This window comes from Dromiciops gliroides, chromosome 5 (assembly GCF_019393635.1).
Source record: "Dromiciops gliroides isolate mDroGli1 chromosome 5, mDroGli1.pri, whole genome shotgun sequence".
Lineage (NCBI taxonomy): Eukaryota > Metazoa > Chordata > Mammalia > Microbiotheria > Microbiotheriidae > Dromiciops > Dromiciops gliroides.
In genome coordinates, this window is record NC_057865.1 from 251,958,266 (window position 1) to 251,976,465 (window position 18,200).

The following is an 18,200-nucleotide window of genomic DNA, read 5'->3' on the forward strand; positions in this document are numbered from 1 at the left end:
TTCTTAGGTGTTTTCCAAACTGTGAGGTAGGAACCACTTTGCATTGAAAGGAGATCGCTCCTTTCTCTAACTCAGTTCTATTTCTCTCTGGCAATCTCCAAAAATCCCCAATACCATCTTTGTGATAGAATGAAATTGAAATCTTGAAAGCTGAAAATGATCGCTGAAGGCAGAGACTGGAATACTGCAAAGCCTGCTCGCCCTTCATCAGAGTCTTCCAGCAGCACTCCTCCTCATCTTCTCGCCAGTCTTTAAGGCTTTCACTGAACAACTTGAACACACCGACTCTATTACCACAGGTAATTGTGTGTCTGTTTGTCTACAGGTGTAACTGGCAGGTGCCTGTTATTTCACTGGAGGGGAGCTAGTATGCTAAGAATATGTTAACTTCTTTTTAATCCTACAAAATGTTTTCTGAATGCTATCAGTATAGTCAGGTGGCAAGAATTAGGATTTGGAGATCAGGGGACCTGGAGAGAAACCTGCTTTGCAATTAAGTAAGCTTGAGTAAATCACTTCTTATCTCTGTGACTCAATTTCCTTAGAATACGTTGAGGGGAAGAAAAAAAAAAAGCTGAAAAAACAAAAGTGTCCATAGAGCAGAACCCTCACAAAAAAGAGTAAGTTGAGGGGATTTGACTAAATCATCTTGAAGGTTTCTTCTAGCTTTAAATTTATTATGATAATTGAGATTTTTGTTTGGAAATTCTTGGCTTCTATCTCAGATCTCACTGGTATAGATTTTGAAGTACAGGAATGAGGAAGGTCTGTCATTCAAGCTCTGTTTCAGGCAGTTTTAGAGCATTTCCTAGAAAACTGATGGGGTAAGTAATTTGTCTAAGGTTGCATAACCAGAATATGGCAGAAAATAAGTCTTGAAACCAAGCCTTCCTGTCTCTGAAAGCCAGCTCCTCTTCTCTATATAGTAACTCCATTATTGGATGATCTATTCCATAGGTTGCATTCATTATTTGTATAATCCAGAATCACTTAAACTACAGAATTAATGCTTTAGAAATGAAAATAATATTGAGCTACCTACTGTGTATGCAATTTTATGTATTATATATCACATACATACATACATACATTTATGGATTGTTAATATTATCCTGTCTTAATTCACATTTAGTCCTCAATTAGTGAGTTTTTCCTTGCCCACAAGGAATGAATTAATGAATATATATATACACACACACATATATACATATATAGAGATAGAAATTAATTATATTATATATATGGATATATATAAGATATTTTGATAAGATATTATATATATTAGAGATAGAAATAGGTATGTTATAAATAATATTTATGCATATTTACATTCTAATGTGGGAGAGAAATATTCATATATTATTCATATATATGGATGATTATACTTAATCATCCATAAATATCATATATGAATATTCTTTCCCACATATAGAATGTAACTCCTTGAGGGAAGGGCAACATTGCATTTTTTCTTTGTATCCGCAGTGGCTACACTATTCATGCCACATAACCCTAATGGACACTTATTATTGAATGATTCATTTCCAGTAAGTAAGTAACTAATTAGCATCGGCATCTATAATTCTTTGTAAGGTAGAGACTAATGCTGTAGCCTGAGTAGAGATGTTATTAATTTCAAGTGGAATAGTATTTTCCAATGAAACATTCGACTTGGTTATAACTTTCATTTCAGACTTAGGAACATCTTTTGTAATTACAAAGCATGACCACCAGGTGACCGCTGGAAACTATTGATAGAAATGCTTAAGTGTAAAATAGATTCTACGATAGAACCTCAGAATCTAACCCTCTTCCTATTCCTTAAAATTAAATTAAAGCAGAAGTTGAAATAGTATGAAATGTCACAGGGAAATGATGATTACTAATTTTCCCCCCTAATTGGATGCTTATTGCCTGGGCCTCTGAAAACCCAGAATTTGCATGTCCCCATCTTAAGTTGTTGACACATTTCATAATGCATGCTCCCATTAGATGCCATTCAGCATTTAGTCCTAAAGTTGTGAGTATGTTCACTAACAAAGAAGCAGCTGATAGAGCTTAAATCCTCATAGAAAACATCTTTCCCATGCCTTGAATGGAACAAGCTGATCTAATACAGAAGAAATATGTAAGCACACACATATGCTAATATTGCAATCAGTAAGTAAAGCAGTTTAAAAACAATGAGCTTGGGAGAAATCGGGTAAGAAACTTAGATTCTAAATAAAGGGTATATGAAGAGTGCATGTAATAGTAAGTCATTGGATCTTAGAGCTAAAAGGAACAACGGAGGTCAAGTCATCCAAACTTTTCCTTTTTACAGATAAAGAAATTGAAGACCAGAGAGGATAATTTAATAATAATAATAATAATAATAATAATAATAATAATAAAAACTTTTCCAGGTAACACAGGGATTAAATGGAAGGGTTCAGATTTGAACCCATGTCCCCTGGCTCCAAATCCAGAGCTTTTTTTAATTATTAGACTGCACTGTACTCCTGTCAATTAATTAAATTAGAAAAGATAAAAATGACTAAAAGCGGAATATGACAGTGTATGAAAGAAAACAAAAAGATGATTGTAATATTCTATATGCTCTTTTGGAGACCAGAATAGGCAAAAGAAATTCAAGCAGGGTTGAATCAAGATGATTTCTTTATGTTTACTCTTCTTACTTACTATAGTGGTGGGGGGTAGAAGTTATAATAACTATTGGAAGAAAAAGGAGTACTCTTCTTGGTAGCTAAATGGGAGCATGCATTATGAAAAAAGAATTTTTAAAATGAGTCAATTATAGGATAATTTCAGGAGTTAGCTATTGAGAGTTCAGTATTTTGCTCTCTCTTAACTGATTTTGTTTTCTCACCATATTAAATGAGGTGTTTGTGTCTCACGTTTTATCACTGTTGTTACTTTTGTACTCGAAATCTCACAACATATTTCAGTATTAATATTGATCAGTATATTCAGTATATAAATAAATACACAAAGAGATTCATGAGCAGTAGATGGAAGGAAACCTTAGCTAGGAAGTCTCCAGAAGCTAGGAAGAATAGAGAAAGGGACTTTGCAGAAACAGGCACTTAGATTGAGTCTTGATGAAAGCCAGGGAATCTAAGAATCAAGACTGAGAAGGGAAAACATTTCAGGCATGGGAACAACCGCTTCACTGGCAAAGAGATAAGAGATGCAAGAATATTTAGTAGCTAGTGTGGCCATACCATAGAGCGTATGGCACATAAGAAGATAGAGAAGTAGGAATGGGTCAAGTTCTGAGGGGCTTCAAATGCCAAGCTGAGGAATTTATATTTGATCCTGGTGAATTTAGAGATTCACTGGAGCATATTGAATATGGGTGTGGCACAGTCATTGTTATACCTTAGGAAAATCACTTTGGCACCTTAGTGGAGGATGGGTTGGAGTGGTGAGAGAATTGAGGCTGAAAGACCAATTAGAGGGCTATTGTAAAAAAAAAATAAATCCAGATGAGATGTGAAGAGGTCTTAGGCTAGGGAGGGGGTGGCTGGAAGAGTGGAAAGAAGGGATATATATGATAGATGTGGTAGAAAGAAGGGATATATATGATAGATGGGGTAGAAATATGAAAATTTGTCAACTGACTGAATGTATAGTGGAGATGAGAGTAAGGGTCTAGGAATGACATCTGAGCTGCAAGTCTGGTTTAGTGGGAGAATAATGGTGCTCTCCAATGTAATCGGGAAGTTTAGAAGAAGGGAGTGTTTGGGAGGAAGGATAACGAGTTCTGCATACTACATGATGAGATTGAGAGGTCGATGGTATATCCAATTTGAAATGTCTGGTAGATAACGTTCAACTGAAGCTTGGGGCAGAGATATGGGCTGCATTTATAGATTTAGGAATTATCAGCCGAGAAAGATGGCAGGAAAGCAAAGCAAAAAAACCAAACAAAGAAAAAAACATCTCCCTGTCTACAGGGACTAAAGGGAGGGCAGAATTAAAGACCAGAAAAGCTTAGAAGGGTAGGAAAGAAATGGGAAAAAATATCAATGCATGAGAAAGAAAAGTCATTGATCAAGGAATCCTCAAAGCACTGGCAAAATTAACAAGAAGGGTGTCTTTGGAGTATTATAATTCAAATATTCACTGATAAAACATTGCCAATTTCCACAAATAAGACCTAAGAGATAGCTGTCCACGTGTGTACTTTTTATTCTTTGACTGAGTATGTAATTTTTTTCACCTCTGTGGTCATACTTGATATATAGATGAGTTTTAACACTGATACTTAGCATAAAGTAAAAATTCATCATGATTCCATTTTCCATATATGACTCTTGTTTTTAAGGTTAGACTTTTTAATATTCACAATATTCACAAATTCAAGACTTTTCTAACAAAAATAAAGTTTGTAATTAATGACGATGATGATAACTAACATTTTCAAAAAAGCCCGCTATGTGCTAAATACTACACTAAGCATTTTTGGGGGGTTGGGCAATGAGGGTTAAGTGACTTGCCCAGGGTCACACAGCTAGTAAGTGTCAAGTGTCTGAGGCCAGATTTGAACTCAGGTCCTCCTGACTCCAGGGCCGGTGCTCTATTCACTGTGCCACCTAGCTGCCCCTACACTAAGCATTTTACCTATATTTTCTCATTTGGTCCTCACCCACAACTCTAGGAGGTAGGTACTATTATTTTCTCCAGCTAGTAAATATCTGAGACTAGATTTGAACTCAGGTCTTCCTGACTCTAGGTACAGCCCTCTATCCCCTGTACCATTCCCTGCCTCTAATGCATTTATGAAAGGAGGAAAGTAAATGAGAAAATGTAGTTTAGGGAATTTCCAGGCCTTGAAAATGGAAGTGAAGAGAGAAAGAAACTATATTTCACATATTTGAACTAGAAAAAAGTGCAATGAATGCTGGCATCTTACTTGGTCACGCCCCATGTGTCACACCTGCTGTTTTTCTCTCTGGAGTTGTTTCTGTAATCAGTCATCAGCTTCAATCAGTTGATAGCTAGACTCTCTGACATTGATTGCTTCCATCAGCTAAAACTATTAATTTAACAACCGCTGTACACACCAGGAAGATAAACATTAAGGAGAAATAACTGTCTTTGCCTTCAAGGCCCTTATAATCAAATGACATAATCAAAGCAGAGTCATTCAGTTACACGTTGCCATAAGCAGTAAGGATGAGGAGATCATAGTTTAGAGGTGAAAAGGACACTGAAGACCATTTAATCTGATACCCACATTTTATTGATCAAGAACCTGGGATTCAAAGAGCCAACATGAGCATTGTGGAGTCACAGAGCTAACGAATACCAAAGACAAGGTTTAAAGAAAGGCATTCATACTCCAGAGATATTCATACACTGGTACCTTACCGGGACTAGAAAATGCAATGATGAGAGATCAAAATCAAGTAACAACAACATTTATATAGCATATAGTATGTGCTTAGGCAGCTAGGTGGCTCAGGCGATAGTGCTGGACTTAGATTCAGAAATACCTGTATTTAAATGAGGCTTCAGGGGCAGCTAGGTGGCACAGTGGATAGAGCACTGGCCCTGGATTCAGGAGGACCTGAGTTCAAATCCAATCTCAGACACTTGGCACTTACTAGCTGTGTGACCCTGGGCAAGTCACTTAATTCCAATTGCCTCACCAAAAAATAAAATAATAAAATAAAAATAAATGAGGTTTCAAAGACAATTACTAGCTGTGTGGGCCTGGGCAAGTCACTTAACCTCTGTTTGCCTTAATTTACTGGAGAAGCAAATGACAAACCATTCCAGTTTCTTTGACAAGAAAATGTAATGGATAGCACTGGTGTGCTATGGTTTACAGGGACATAAAGAGTCAGATGCTACTGAACTATGTACTATTTGCTATACACTATACTAAGAGTTTTAAAATTATTCTCTCATTTGATCCTGATAACAACCCAGGGAGGTAGGCACTATTATTATATATTATCCTCATTATATAGAAGAGGAAACCGAGGCAAAGGTTAAATGACTTGCCCCAAATCAAATATCTAGTCAGTATCTTAATTTGGATTTAAACTTGGGTCTTCTTGACTCCAGGACATGAGCTTGGTCCACTATGCCAATCTAATCATGTTCATTAGGCAGAGTATTGAAAGATGAGTGGAATATGACTTAGAAAGGAAAGGGGTGATGTTTCATCTAGAGGGAAATGATATTCTCAGAGGTAAAATTTAACAATTCATTTGTCAGAAAAACAGGTAAGTCTAACGGCTAAAGAATGTCCAGGTTATATTGGATTTTGGAGAATCCAATTAGTAGATTTAATAGATTTCCCTAAGTGGTTTAGGTATGAGAGTTGACTGGAAGTCACCGTCTGTTTCTGGGAAGAAAAATATAATTAAATATTGCTTAACAATGGTTGCACAGGATGCATTGGAAGAGAGCGAGAATGATAATATTCAAATTGATGGGGATGAGATGCTTTTTGGCCACTGAAATGTCAAACCAAAGTGCCCTATATTCTTTAGGCTCCAAATTCTTTAGTCTCATTTTTTGGGGGGAGTTATATCAGTCTGGTTTTAAAATGTATCTTTTTACCAACTTTCTCTAAGCACTTCCATCTTGTAAACAGCTGAAGTGACAAAAATGATAGGGTTTTTGTCAAGTATCTTTCATGCATTTCACTGTTTCGGGTCTAGCCTTTTAGAGTCCTAGCACTTATATTATGCTGTTATTCTCTGTGTTTGCTGTGAAGCAGAAAACTGTGTTTCTGTCATCTGTTGGGCATGGGTAATTCCATACTGAGTTTGTCTCTATGCTGAATTTATTATGACTGGAACAATGATTTCAGATGAATCCACTTTATTAATTCTAAAAAAAAAAAATTAATTTAGCCCAATCCATCTCAATTCAAGCCAATCCTATAAATGTTTATTAGATGGCTTCAAGGCACTAGGGATACAAAGATTAAAAAAAATAAAATAAAACAATCCCTCAACTCAAAAGGTTTTAATTTTTGTTGAAAATAATTGGGGTAAAATGAGAGGCAGCATAGTACAGTGGATAGAGAGCTGACTTTGGAGTCAGTTACATTTTGATTCATTTACTGCCTCTTAAACATATTGGCTATTTGATCCTAGGGAAGTAATTCAACTTCTTAGTGGTATGGGCAAATAACATAATTTATTTTGTAAATGTTTTTACATATGTATCATCTCCCCTGATAGGAAGTAAGTTCTCTGAGAACAGCAACTGTTTCATTTCTTTTTCTTAGTGCCTGAAACAGTATCTGACACAAAGAAAGTGTTTAATACATTCTTTTTTTTTTTTTTTTTTGGTGGGGCAATGAGGGTTAAGTGACTTGCCCAGGGTCACACAGCTGGTAAGTGACAAGTGTCCGAGGCCACATTTGAACTCAGCTTCTCCTGAATCCAGGGCAGGTGCTCTATCCACTGGACCACCTAGCTGCCCCTTTAATACATTCTTGATGATTGCTAACTTACACTAACCTATGGAACTGATAGAGTTTCCTCATTGGAGACTCTCTATAGTAATGAAATAACACTCTCAATTCCTCCTTCCTACAGGCCCAACAACACCCTACCACCACCACCAAAAAAACAACAAAAAAAAAAAACAACTTTCAATCCTTTAAAAAAAAAACCCAATGTCATAGAAGTGATATAGCATCTTATTTTAATGCATACAGCAAGGAGTCAAGAGAGTATCTCTTCTTCCCTTCTTAGAGCAATAACTTGAATAGTATCTGGTTGCAGAATGGTAAACAAAGTATACAAAGCAATTTTTTTTTTTTTGGTGAGGCAGTTGGGGTTAAGTGACTTGCCCAGGGTCACACAGCTAGTAAGTGTGTGTGTTAAGTGTCTGAGGCCAGATTTGAACTCAGGTACTCCTGACTCCAAGGCAGGTGCTCTATCCACTGCGCCATCTAGCTGCCCCAGGTATACAAAGCAATTAATGTTAATATACTGCTATAGAAGAAAACAAGCATTCTGCTGTTGTGTTTTAATAGCAGTGCCTAATAATGAAAGAGATAGCCCAAGCAGTAATACAGCTGGAGATGTGCCCAAATGTTTGAAAATAATTTGCATTCACAGTCCATCACAGTATCTTTCAAGTCCCTAGATTACATGAGAACTTGAGTGTGGATGTTTTCAATTGTATAGGAAAGGCAGGCTACTGTTCTAAATGCACTAGTTTTCATAGTGACTGGTTTTACCCAGATGTGCTTATGCTCATAATGTCTGATCGGGGAAGAGGGAGGAAGAAGGAGGGAAGAGAAGGATTGGTTCCTTCAAACAGACAAGCACATAATAAAATAGGAACTTTGTATTTTCTAGCTTGAAGGAAAGAGCCAATTCTTTTAAGTCTAGAAGCTGATTTAAAAAGGAAGGGAAGAAGGAAGGAAAGAAAAAAGAAAGTGCATTGGTTTCTCAACTCCAAGTAGATTAGAATGTAAAAGACAGTCCAAATACAGTTATTGGAACTTTGTACCATTGGTATTCCAGTTGAAATATGGAATGGGGAGAAACTGACTATGAATGAAAACAACTGGTTTCATTTTGTTGTAATGCTGATTTTATTGGTGGCTTGTTTCGTAGATATTTTACTGGAAGATGCTACTGATGGAACCCTTCATAAAGATGGCCGCAGCGTGAAAATTATAGTATCTATTAGCAAGGGCTATGGTCGATCAAAGGTATTCCACTTATTCTATCTTCTCTGTTACTATGGGCCTAGAAAGGTCCCAGGAACCACGAATATTTTCTTTCTTCATATTTCCAATGGTAACATTGTAGCAAAAAGCCTTTTGCACAATCATGTAGGGTGAATACAGATCACAAAACAAATGAGATAATTGCTCTACAAATGTGGGCCCTACCCTCTTCATATATCATATTTTCATCCAAGCCCAGATACTTTGGTTTCATGTCTATATGGAAGTTAAGTGCCATCTCTGATTCTACATGTTGTCAAGATGTATTATGGTTATCACCCATAGAAGATTTAGTCTTTATAAAGTGAAGTATTGCTTTAGTGGCTGATAGTGCTTTCCTACACAAAGGAATGGGATTTCTGACCATTATACTGCATACTAAAAAAAAAAAAAATGAGTTACCATCTGTACTGAAATCACTTGGCATGAAAATACCAGTGGATCAACTGTTACCTTTCCAAAGCAGGGACCTGAGTGACTAGGCCTCTAAGATTTTTTAACATAACATTTTACCTATAGTTCAACAATCAAATAACATGTGTTCTTTAAGCTATTTTTCAGGTACTTTGTTAAACACTGGAGAAACAAATGAATGAAAGAGAAGTCATAATTTAAGAACTCATTGCATGTCAAATTCTGTCCTGAGCACGGGGTGGGGGGGGGAATAAAAATACAAAAACATACAATTGCATATGAATAGGCAGAGACAAAATAGGAGAACAGTTACCAGGGAAGGGCATTTTGGTCCAGAAAGGTACAGAAATGGTAAGTGGGGCCATAGAGGGAGAGACAAGAGTAAACAAAACCAGAAATGAAATGGTTCCTACCCTCAAAGCACTTTTTATCAAAAAGAGATGCACATATATACATATATACATACATTTTTTTTTGATGGGGAGGAAGGCATGAGAGTCTGAGGGAATCAGGAAAAGATTCAAAGAGAGGGTGACATTTGAGCTGAGCTATGAGGGAAATTAGGACCAAAAAATTCATAGAATCTTAGAAGATTTTAGGTACAAAAATGTCATCATATCTAATGGTACAAACACTGACAGAAAACTTAGTGATAGGTAAGAAAAATAGTATTTTTCTTTGTTAGATACGGAGCCAAAATAATGGTCCTCATTCTGTTGTTCTTTGGAGTCTAGCAAAACACATCTAATTCTTTCATAGAAACCACTTCCTAAAGCTAGAAAGATAGGCTATTTTTAGGCACCTGCCGTGATCTCCTTAAGTCTTCCCTTCTTCATGTCCTTGTATAGAATGATTTCAGATCGTTTCACCATCCTGGTCACCACCTCTGGCCATTCTCCATTTTCTATGCCTTCTCCAAATATGGTCCCTAGAACTGGTAATGACGCAGGAAATGTAGTCTGGCTAAGATAGAAAGAGTTTATCACCTTCTTCATCCCCAATATTAAAGTTCTATTGGATAATGTTAATTATCATTTGAACTGTCATACCCCATTCTTTGTTTTGGTTTTTTTTTTTTTGGTTTTTTTTTGTTTTTTTTTTTTGGTGAGGCACTTGGGGTTAAGTGACTTGCCCAGGGTCACACAGCCAGTGAGTGTCAAATGTCTGAGGCCGGATTTGAACTCAGGTCCTCCTGAATCCAGGGCCAGTGCTCTATCCACTGTGCCACCTAGCTGTCCCCATACCCCATTCTTAACTTATGCTGATTTAAAGTCTACCCTTTAGATAGATTTACTTATGCAGTTGATTTCTATTAAAAACACAAGTGCAGGGTTTTATATTTATCATTGTTGCATTCTATTTTGTTAAATTAGGACCATTTCGCTACGCTATTATCTAGATATTTTGGGCACCAATTTTGTTAGCTAATTATCCCACCCTCCTATCTTCATGTTATCCACAAATGAGTTAGGCAGTCTTACTATATTCTCAGCAAAGTTATTTAGAAAAAATTCTGAATGTAACAGATTTTAGCACTATAACAAAGACCACCCCTCCAGCTGGGTAGTGATTGCATGTCTATGGAATTCTTCTTGTGTACCTGTCAGAAAGGGAATGTGTTTGATCTGGTATGACTTCTTTCCTTCCCAAGTTCTCATGAATTATCCTTTTAATGAGGTATTCTAGAATTTTGTTTGGATCTGAAATTCCTTTAAACTTTTCATCATTCTTTACAGTGCAATAGTTTTCCTATATACATCCATTACCATCAACAATCACAACCATTTCTATCTTATAATTTGTTTAGCCTTTCTCCAACTGATAGGCACCTTAGTTTAGCAACATGCCTCTTTGGATAGATACTCTCACTCTAGACTTTTGTTCATGACAGTCTCCTATCCTCTTAGACCAATATCTATTGTAGAATCTCAGGCCATGGCATCATAGAGATATTTATTTATAATGGGAAAGAACAATAGGGCTCATCTTATTTGAGTTGTTTCATTTTATAGATAAGTCACATAAAGCCCACAGAGATAAAATGATTTTTATCCATAAAGTAAGTAGCAAAGGCAATATTTTAATACAGGTCCCTTGACTTTGAATATAGAACTCTTTCCAGTTCCTACCAGTCCTTTTTCTGTACTCTTAGATATCTGCACTCTGATTTCCTCCCCAAACTCTTTTTAAACAACGATAAAAGAAGCAATGGTAAAATGTTTTAATTGGAGAATTTAAGGGAATGTTCAACACTCTAAATCGGTAATGTTCTGAAAGGATTTATGCCTGTCAACTTCAAAAACAAATAGTACTTTTAAATTGTTTTTAACGTAGTTGAGAAATTTAACTTTAAGAAGTAACATGGCACATCTAAATTTACAACCAGACCAAATGCTCCAAAGATTCTAAAGCCACAAACTCACTGAATGAGCTATAGAAGCATGTCAACTCTTTCCAAGTGAGTATTTACACCCAAGTCTATGATATCCTCTATGAGGCTGAAACCATCTTTTGGCTGAAAAAAAAAACAGCTGTTTATAAAGTGTTTTATAAGGATGGATTTTGTCTCAATAATAATTACTTTGAAAAAAAAATCCTCTTTGAGAGAACTTGGAAAAGCATGACCCTAAAAGTTTAAAATAATGAATTTCCTGTCTAAACCATGGAAAAGTAAGTGGTTTTCCAGTTCTTTCATCAATAACTTCTGAGTCAGGGGGTGTGGCAGTTCAGTAATAAGATGGCAAAATTCCAGGATCGGGGAGTTAGAAGGGACCTCATATGGTCCGTTATGGGGGGGGGGAGACAAAAATCCCTCTGTAGCATTGTCCAAAGCTGGTCATCCAACCTGTGCTTAAAGAATGTTGATGGGGGCAAATCTAGTTCTTCCTTAGGCCACCAATTCCACTTTTGAAGAGCTCTAATTATTTTTGAATATGTTATTTTCCCCCTTTATCAGTTATTTGAAATCTCCTTTCCTCCAATTTTCATTCATTGTACCTAGTTATGCCCTGAGAGGCCAATCAAAGCAAGTCTAATCTCTTCTTGAAATGGCAACCCTCCAATTGGCTGAGGACATCATTGCTGTCCTATTTATTTTCTTTTACAAGTAAACAGTCGGATAAGAAATCGGATCATGGTATCACAGGCACTATTCGGTTATCATGCCAGATTTTCATGTATTCTGATTTTTCCATATCAGAATTATTTTAATGTATATGAAGGTACCATCCATGTGTGCACATTATAATCTACAGAGCAGATAAATGAAGAGGTACCTGTTTTTATTGCAAAAACATGATCCTCAAGTAGTTTACTTGGCTCATATAAAGAAATTTCTCCTTGAGGGCGAGGAATATTACTGGTTTTGTTTTTACATCCCCAGTCCCTTATATAATGCCTGTAAAATAATGTAAAACAATAATAAATAATAGTATTATAAATAATATAATATATAATAAGTAATAAAATAATAGTAAAATATAAAATAGTAGGCTTATTGACTGATATGATTATTTTTACCCAAAAAATGTAATTTAAAAACAGTTTCAGAAACAGGTTTCTTAAGATGGTGATACTTGTACCCATACTTCCTTGATTTTTCTTTCAGTAGTTGATAACATTGCTACTAAACATCTTTATCTCTTTCTCTCCTAATTCCTTTAAACAATTCTGTTTCAATGTGTGTCACCAAAATACTTATATTGGAAAATACATGAATGTGTAAGTGTTAATGTTATGTTGTCTCACTGAGTATAATATCAAATGCTTATACTCCCTGTTCTTGGGGAGATTAATGGATTGCTTGAGTTTGGGAGTTCGGAACAGTGGCATGGATAAAAGTGATTGGTTTTCTGCACTGAGTCTAGCACCAGTATGGTGAGCCCGGAGAAACAGTAAACTATAGGCTTTTGAAAGAGAGAAGAAGAGGCAGCTACATGGCACAGTGGATAGAGCACTGGCCCTGGAGTCAGGAGGACCTGAGTTCAAATCCAGCCTCAGACACTTAACACTTATTAGCTGTGTGACCCTGGGCAAGTCACTTAACCCCAATTGCCTCACTTAAAAAAAAAAAGAGAGAAGGACTTGCCTAGACTGGAAAAATGGAGCAGGTTAAAGCTTCCATACCTATTAATATTAGCATCAGGTCCTTGAGAGGCTGCTTTACTTCCAACCTGAGTAAGATAGGGAGACCCAATCTGAAAAAAAAAAATCCACTTGATTAATATTTATCTGGTTAAAAAAACAACAACACATTAATCAAACATGATTGGCAGATGCATTTGATCTTGCTTTTTTTTTTTTTACTTTATTTTAGGAACAGAAGCCTCAGGCATATTTGATAGGATCCATTGGTGTTAGTGGAAAAACCAAGTGGGATGTATTAGATGGAGTAATCAGACGTCTCTTCAAGGTAGGATCTGTTAAAAACAAACAAAAAAACAAAAACTCAACAACAACATATTGGTTTGACTATTTGTGCCCACTTTAGATACCTCTCCCGTTTCCTGTTCTAGGATATCTAATTTAAAATATTCATAAACGCCTTTTCTGGCTAGCGCTATCGGACTTTCATGTGACCTGTTCCTCCAATACTTGATCTCTTGTTCTGGACCACCTTGTGTTCTATTTTTCATCTTACATGCACTAAACCCCTGTTTTTATTGTGTTTTTGTGTGTTCCATTTTTAGGAGTATGTGTTCCGAATTGACACATCCACTAGTCTTGGTTTGAGCTCTGACTGTATCGCTAGCTACTGTATAGGGGATTTAATTAGATCCCATAGTCTAGACGTGCCTGAGTTGCTGCCTTGTGGATATCTTGTTGGTGATAATAACATCATCACTGTGAACCTTAAAGGTAAAAAAAAATAAATAAAAGGGAGAGACGATTGTGTTTGTACCAACAATGCCTGGTTTTACCCTAATTCTCCTTCATTTTCACATTCTGTATTTTTAAAACCTTTTTTTTAAATCATTAATCAATTTTTTAACATTTAAACATATTACAGTTTCATCAAAAGATACAGAGATAAAACTGAAAGTGCAATGGTTAAAGATTCCTCAATGTTCAGCTAAAGGACTGGGATTTTAAGGCACTATGAGTCACTGGATCACAGATTTATTGCTCTAAAGGGCCTGAGAAGCCATCTTGTCTAAAGCCTTCTATTACAGATGAGAAAACTGACACCAATATATAGACCCCAATTTAAAATCTCAAATTGCTATATTTTCTCCTCTACCACTGGTCATTTATTTTGGTTTCTAAAGGTCTATATAACTTCTATTATAATCTATTTTTTATCATGTACAACAGGAACTGCAGTATTAAAGACTTTTATAAGTATTATTTCATTTGATCCTCACAACAACCCTGTGAGGTAGATGCCATTTTACAGATCAAGAAAACTGAGCACAAGGTTAAATGACTTGCTGTGGTTACACAGCTTAGTGTCGGAAGTTGGATTTGAACTCGGGTCTCCCTGACTCCAGGCCCAGCAATCTATCCATTATGTCACCTAGCTGTCTCTGTTTCAATATGTAGAGTATGTGTAGTATCTACTAAATCACAGTATGCTTATTAAACTCTTTAGAGAATGTGATAATTGACACATATTTCCTATCTCTTACTTAGACTTATGTCCTTGAATACAATAAAGGGAAAAATGGTAAAAAGAAAGTAATAATTTTAAAATATAGATGAAATCATTATTGAACCTATTAATTCCTAATTCATAAAGAAGCATATATAGTATTTAGGTTAGAGCAAGATGCTATTGTTTCAGTTTCTCATAGATCCACTGAGTGGAAGAGGCAGTTGGGTGGTGCAGTGAATAGAGTATCAGGCCTAGAGTCAGGAAGATTCATCTTCCTGAGATCAAATCTTGCCTCAGACACTTACTAGCTGTGTGACCCTGGGCAAGTCACTGAACCCTGTTCAACTCAGTGTCCTCATCTGTAAAATCAGCTAGAGAAGGAAATGGCAAACCACTTGAGTATCTTTCCCAATAAAACCCCAAATGGGGTCACAAAGAGTCAGAGACAATCGAAATGATTGAACGAGAAAAATTAGGTGGAAACATCTCATTCTTAGAGAACTCGGATGGGTAATTAGATTTGAGAACAGGACAAGAGGAAATTGAGATAAGACAGAAGAGACAATATTGTACAGTGGGAAGAGTAGTAGATTCAGTCAGATGACATCCTTTCGGATCCTAGCTTTACTGCCTAATAACTGCATGACCTTAAGGAAGTCCATTAATGTCCCTTGGACCTGATCTTCCTCATATGTAAGATAAGGGGATTGGAGCAGAGGGCCTCTGATATCCTTTCTGGCTCTAATTTTGTTTTCTAGGAGGCTATAAGAATGTGGGGAGTTATGTATCAACACATAACTTTGTCAGATCTAGAATGTGTGGTAGGGAACAAATTTATAGTCGCAGAGGGAGGATAAGAAAGAGCAAAGTAGGTTTTCAAAGGAGGCTGGTATTAAGAACATAAATAGACACTGTTTTTTTTTCATTTGTTTGTTCCCCCTGCCTTATGGTCATTGTCTGAAAATGACAAGTGCATTTTTGTAGCAGAAATATCAAGATGAGTATTTTGCAATGGCCTTTAGGACCTTCATTCTTGCCATTGGCAAAGTGCTAATATGGTAGAAACCATGTGTTGACCTTGGGTTTACACTGAAGTATAAAACAATGAAGTATTCTCATTTCTTTGTTTCTTCCTTCAGGGGTAGAAGAAAACAGTTTGGACAATTTTGTTTTTGATACACTAATCCCCAAACCAATTACCCAAAGGTATTTTAATTTGCTGATGGAGCATCACAGAATTATCCTATCTGGACCAAGTGGCACTGGGAAGACATATTTAGCCAACAAACTTGCTGAATATATACTAACCAAATCTGGTAGGAAAAAAAACAGAGGATGCTATTGCTGTGTTTAATGTGGACCATAAATCAAGTAAGGTAAGTGACTAGAGAGTAAAAATGTTTCAGTTTCCTCTATCAACATGCATTATTCCTTAAATGTTCTGTATCATGGCTAAGGATTTTAGGATTCTGTCATATTATAAAGTACATTATGGAGTTATACCAAAAATTTTCAATTTTTCTGTACTCCTTTAGAGGAACTTGAATAAAGAACCAGCTTTTGTATTTCCTCCTCCAATATTGGTCTGTGTTCTTAAATAGTAAATGCGTATGTATATTTATATAGGTACATGTGTGTACAGTGATTATACCAAAGTAAACTACAGTTCTAATGAAGAGAAATAACAAAATAAGAATGAAGTATCTTCATTAATTTCTAGTGAAATAAACTAGAATCTTTAAGTGTATGCACACACACAAAAGATAGTAACTGACAGACAATTTCACCTGGGAATAATGGTGTTTGACTCAATGAATTTCTAAAACTGAATCCTGTCTGCCTGAATTTCTTGAATGAAATTCTGGACCAACCTAGCCTAAGGGTTCCCTTTGGGATTTACTTCAGCTAAAATTAGCCCCTGGGCATCCACAGTTCTATAGGCAAAAATGTCCAAAATACATTCCATTTCCTCAAATCCTTAAGGCTATTAATTTATTGTTATTATTTTTTTTGTTTGGAACTAAAACCAAGTCCCCCTGAGCTGTTGCCTGAAAGGATTTCAATACTACTTCAGTCTAATGGCTTCAGGAGAAATGGTCTAGATTTAGAATATATTGAATCAAATATTTGTTTCTGTTCTTTGTATTTGTATTACTACAAAATATCCTAAAAAGGAAAAAAAAATATCAGTAAATACAATTTGATGTCAGCCTAAATTATGTCAATTGGGTCAACCATTGACCATCTTTGTGAAGGGGAGTTTAAGCATTTGTAGTTTGGTATATTAGAGGAACTAGATTACATAGGCTCACCCCAATGTCTGAACTTTTTTTTAGTCTCAGGAAGTGAATATGAATTGCATTGAATAGCTTCAAGTGTTAGAACCTCCTTTATCTCCCTAGATAGGTTAATTCTCTAACCTGCAAGGGTATTTAAAAAGTCCATCTAAATATACATAATTAGGTCATTCACTGAATTATTAATTTAGGGGTTTTTTAGGGGGTTGAGTTTCCAAGGAATATGTGTGAGAGTAAGTACCTTTGCTCAGAGCAGTCTCCTAAGTATTCATCAAAGAGAATGATGACTGGAATCTTCAGAAGAAACTACAAAGGGAGTCTTTAGAAAAACTGCATTTGAACTCTGTTTGGGTCTTCCTAATGCTTCACTTTACCAATTCAGATGGAAAGCTCACTCACCAATTTTTAATTTACTAGTGTACAAAGAACACTGGGGTCTCTCACAGCGAAACACATCTGTCACACAGATTGTAGGTGTTTTCTTCACAGCTGGCAGGCAGCATTCTAACTTTGGCAGAATCAGAGGCAGTTTTGATTGACAAATATATAAGTAGGGATATTTGACTAACTGTTCTATTGTTTTTACTTCTCCATACGTGTTTCATTCCTGCTTCAGGCTCCTATTGCTTCCTTGATACATATCTTCACATAAAATCATCTTCTCACCCTTCCCTTCCCTTCCTTCGATAAACAACTGTTTCCTTAATCATGTTTCCTGTTCTCTATGGTTTTGCCCCAGAACCGATACTATTTATTTATTTAGAATTTATTTTCTTTATGTGGAAAGGGGAATCTTTTTTCCCCTCTTTTTTGTGGCATACTTGTAGGACTAGAATAGATCAGTGAGAACTGTTAGTGAGGCTTTGTGTTTTTTGATCAAAGGGAAAGAGTGCGCATAGTGGATAGAGCACTGGACTCGGACCAATCAGAGTTCAAATCTAGTCTCAGACACTCAATGGCTGTACAACCGTAGGCAAGTCATTGACTTTTGTTTGCTTCAGTTTCCTCAACTGTAAAATGGGGATTAATAATAGCTCCCACCTCCCAGGGTTGTTAAAAGATGAAGTGAGATAATATTTGTAAAAAGTTCTTGGCACAGTTGCTGGCATATATAAGACACTGTATAAATGCAAATTCCTTTTCTCTCTGCTTTAAATCATATTCCTCTCATTACCTACTT

General features: G+C 36.1%; 1 protein-coding gene across 1 annotated transcript in view; it reads left to right on the forward strand.

The window, feature by feature from the left end:
- Positions 1-18,200, forward strand: part of NAV3 (neuron navigator 3) — a 1,098,011-nt gene that overhangs the window by 1,064,546 nt on the left and 15,265 nt on the right. The window contains 9 exon segments of the mRNA XM_043966554.1: positions 129-163; positions 165-226; positions 229-276; positions 279-299; positions 8,601-8,698; positions 13,446-13,541; positions 13,819-13,987; positions 15,863-16,044; positions 16,046-16,099. Coding sequence (XP_043822489.1) covers positions 129-163; positions 165-226; positions 229-276; positions 279-299; positions 8,601-8,698; positions 13,446-13,541; positions 13,819-13,987; positions 15,863-16,044; positions 16,046-16,099 — 765 coding nt within the window.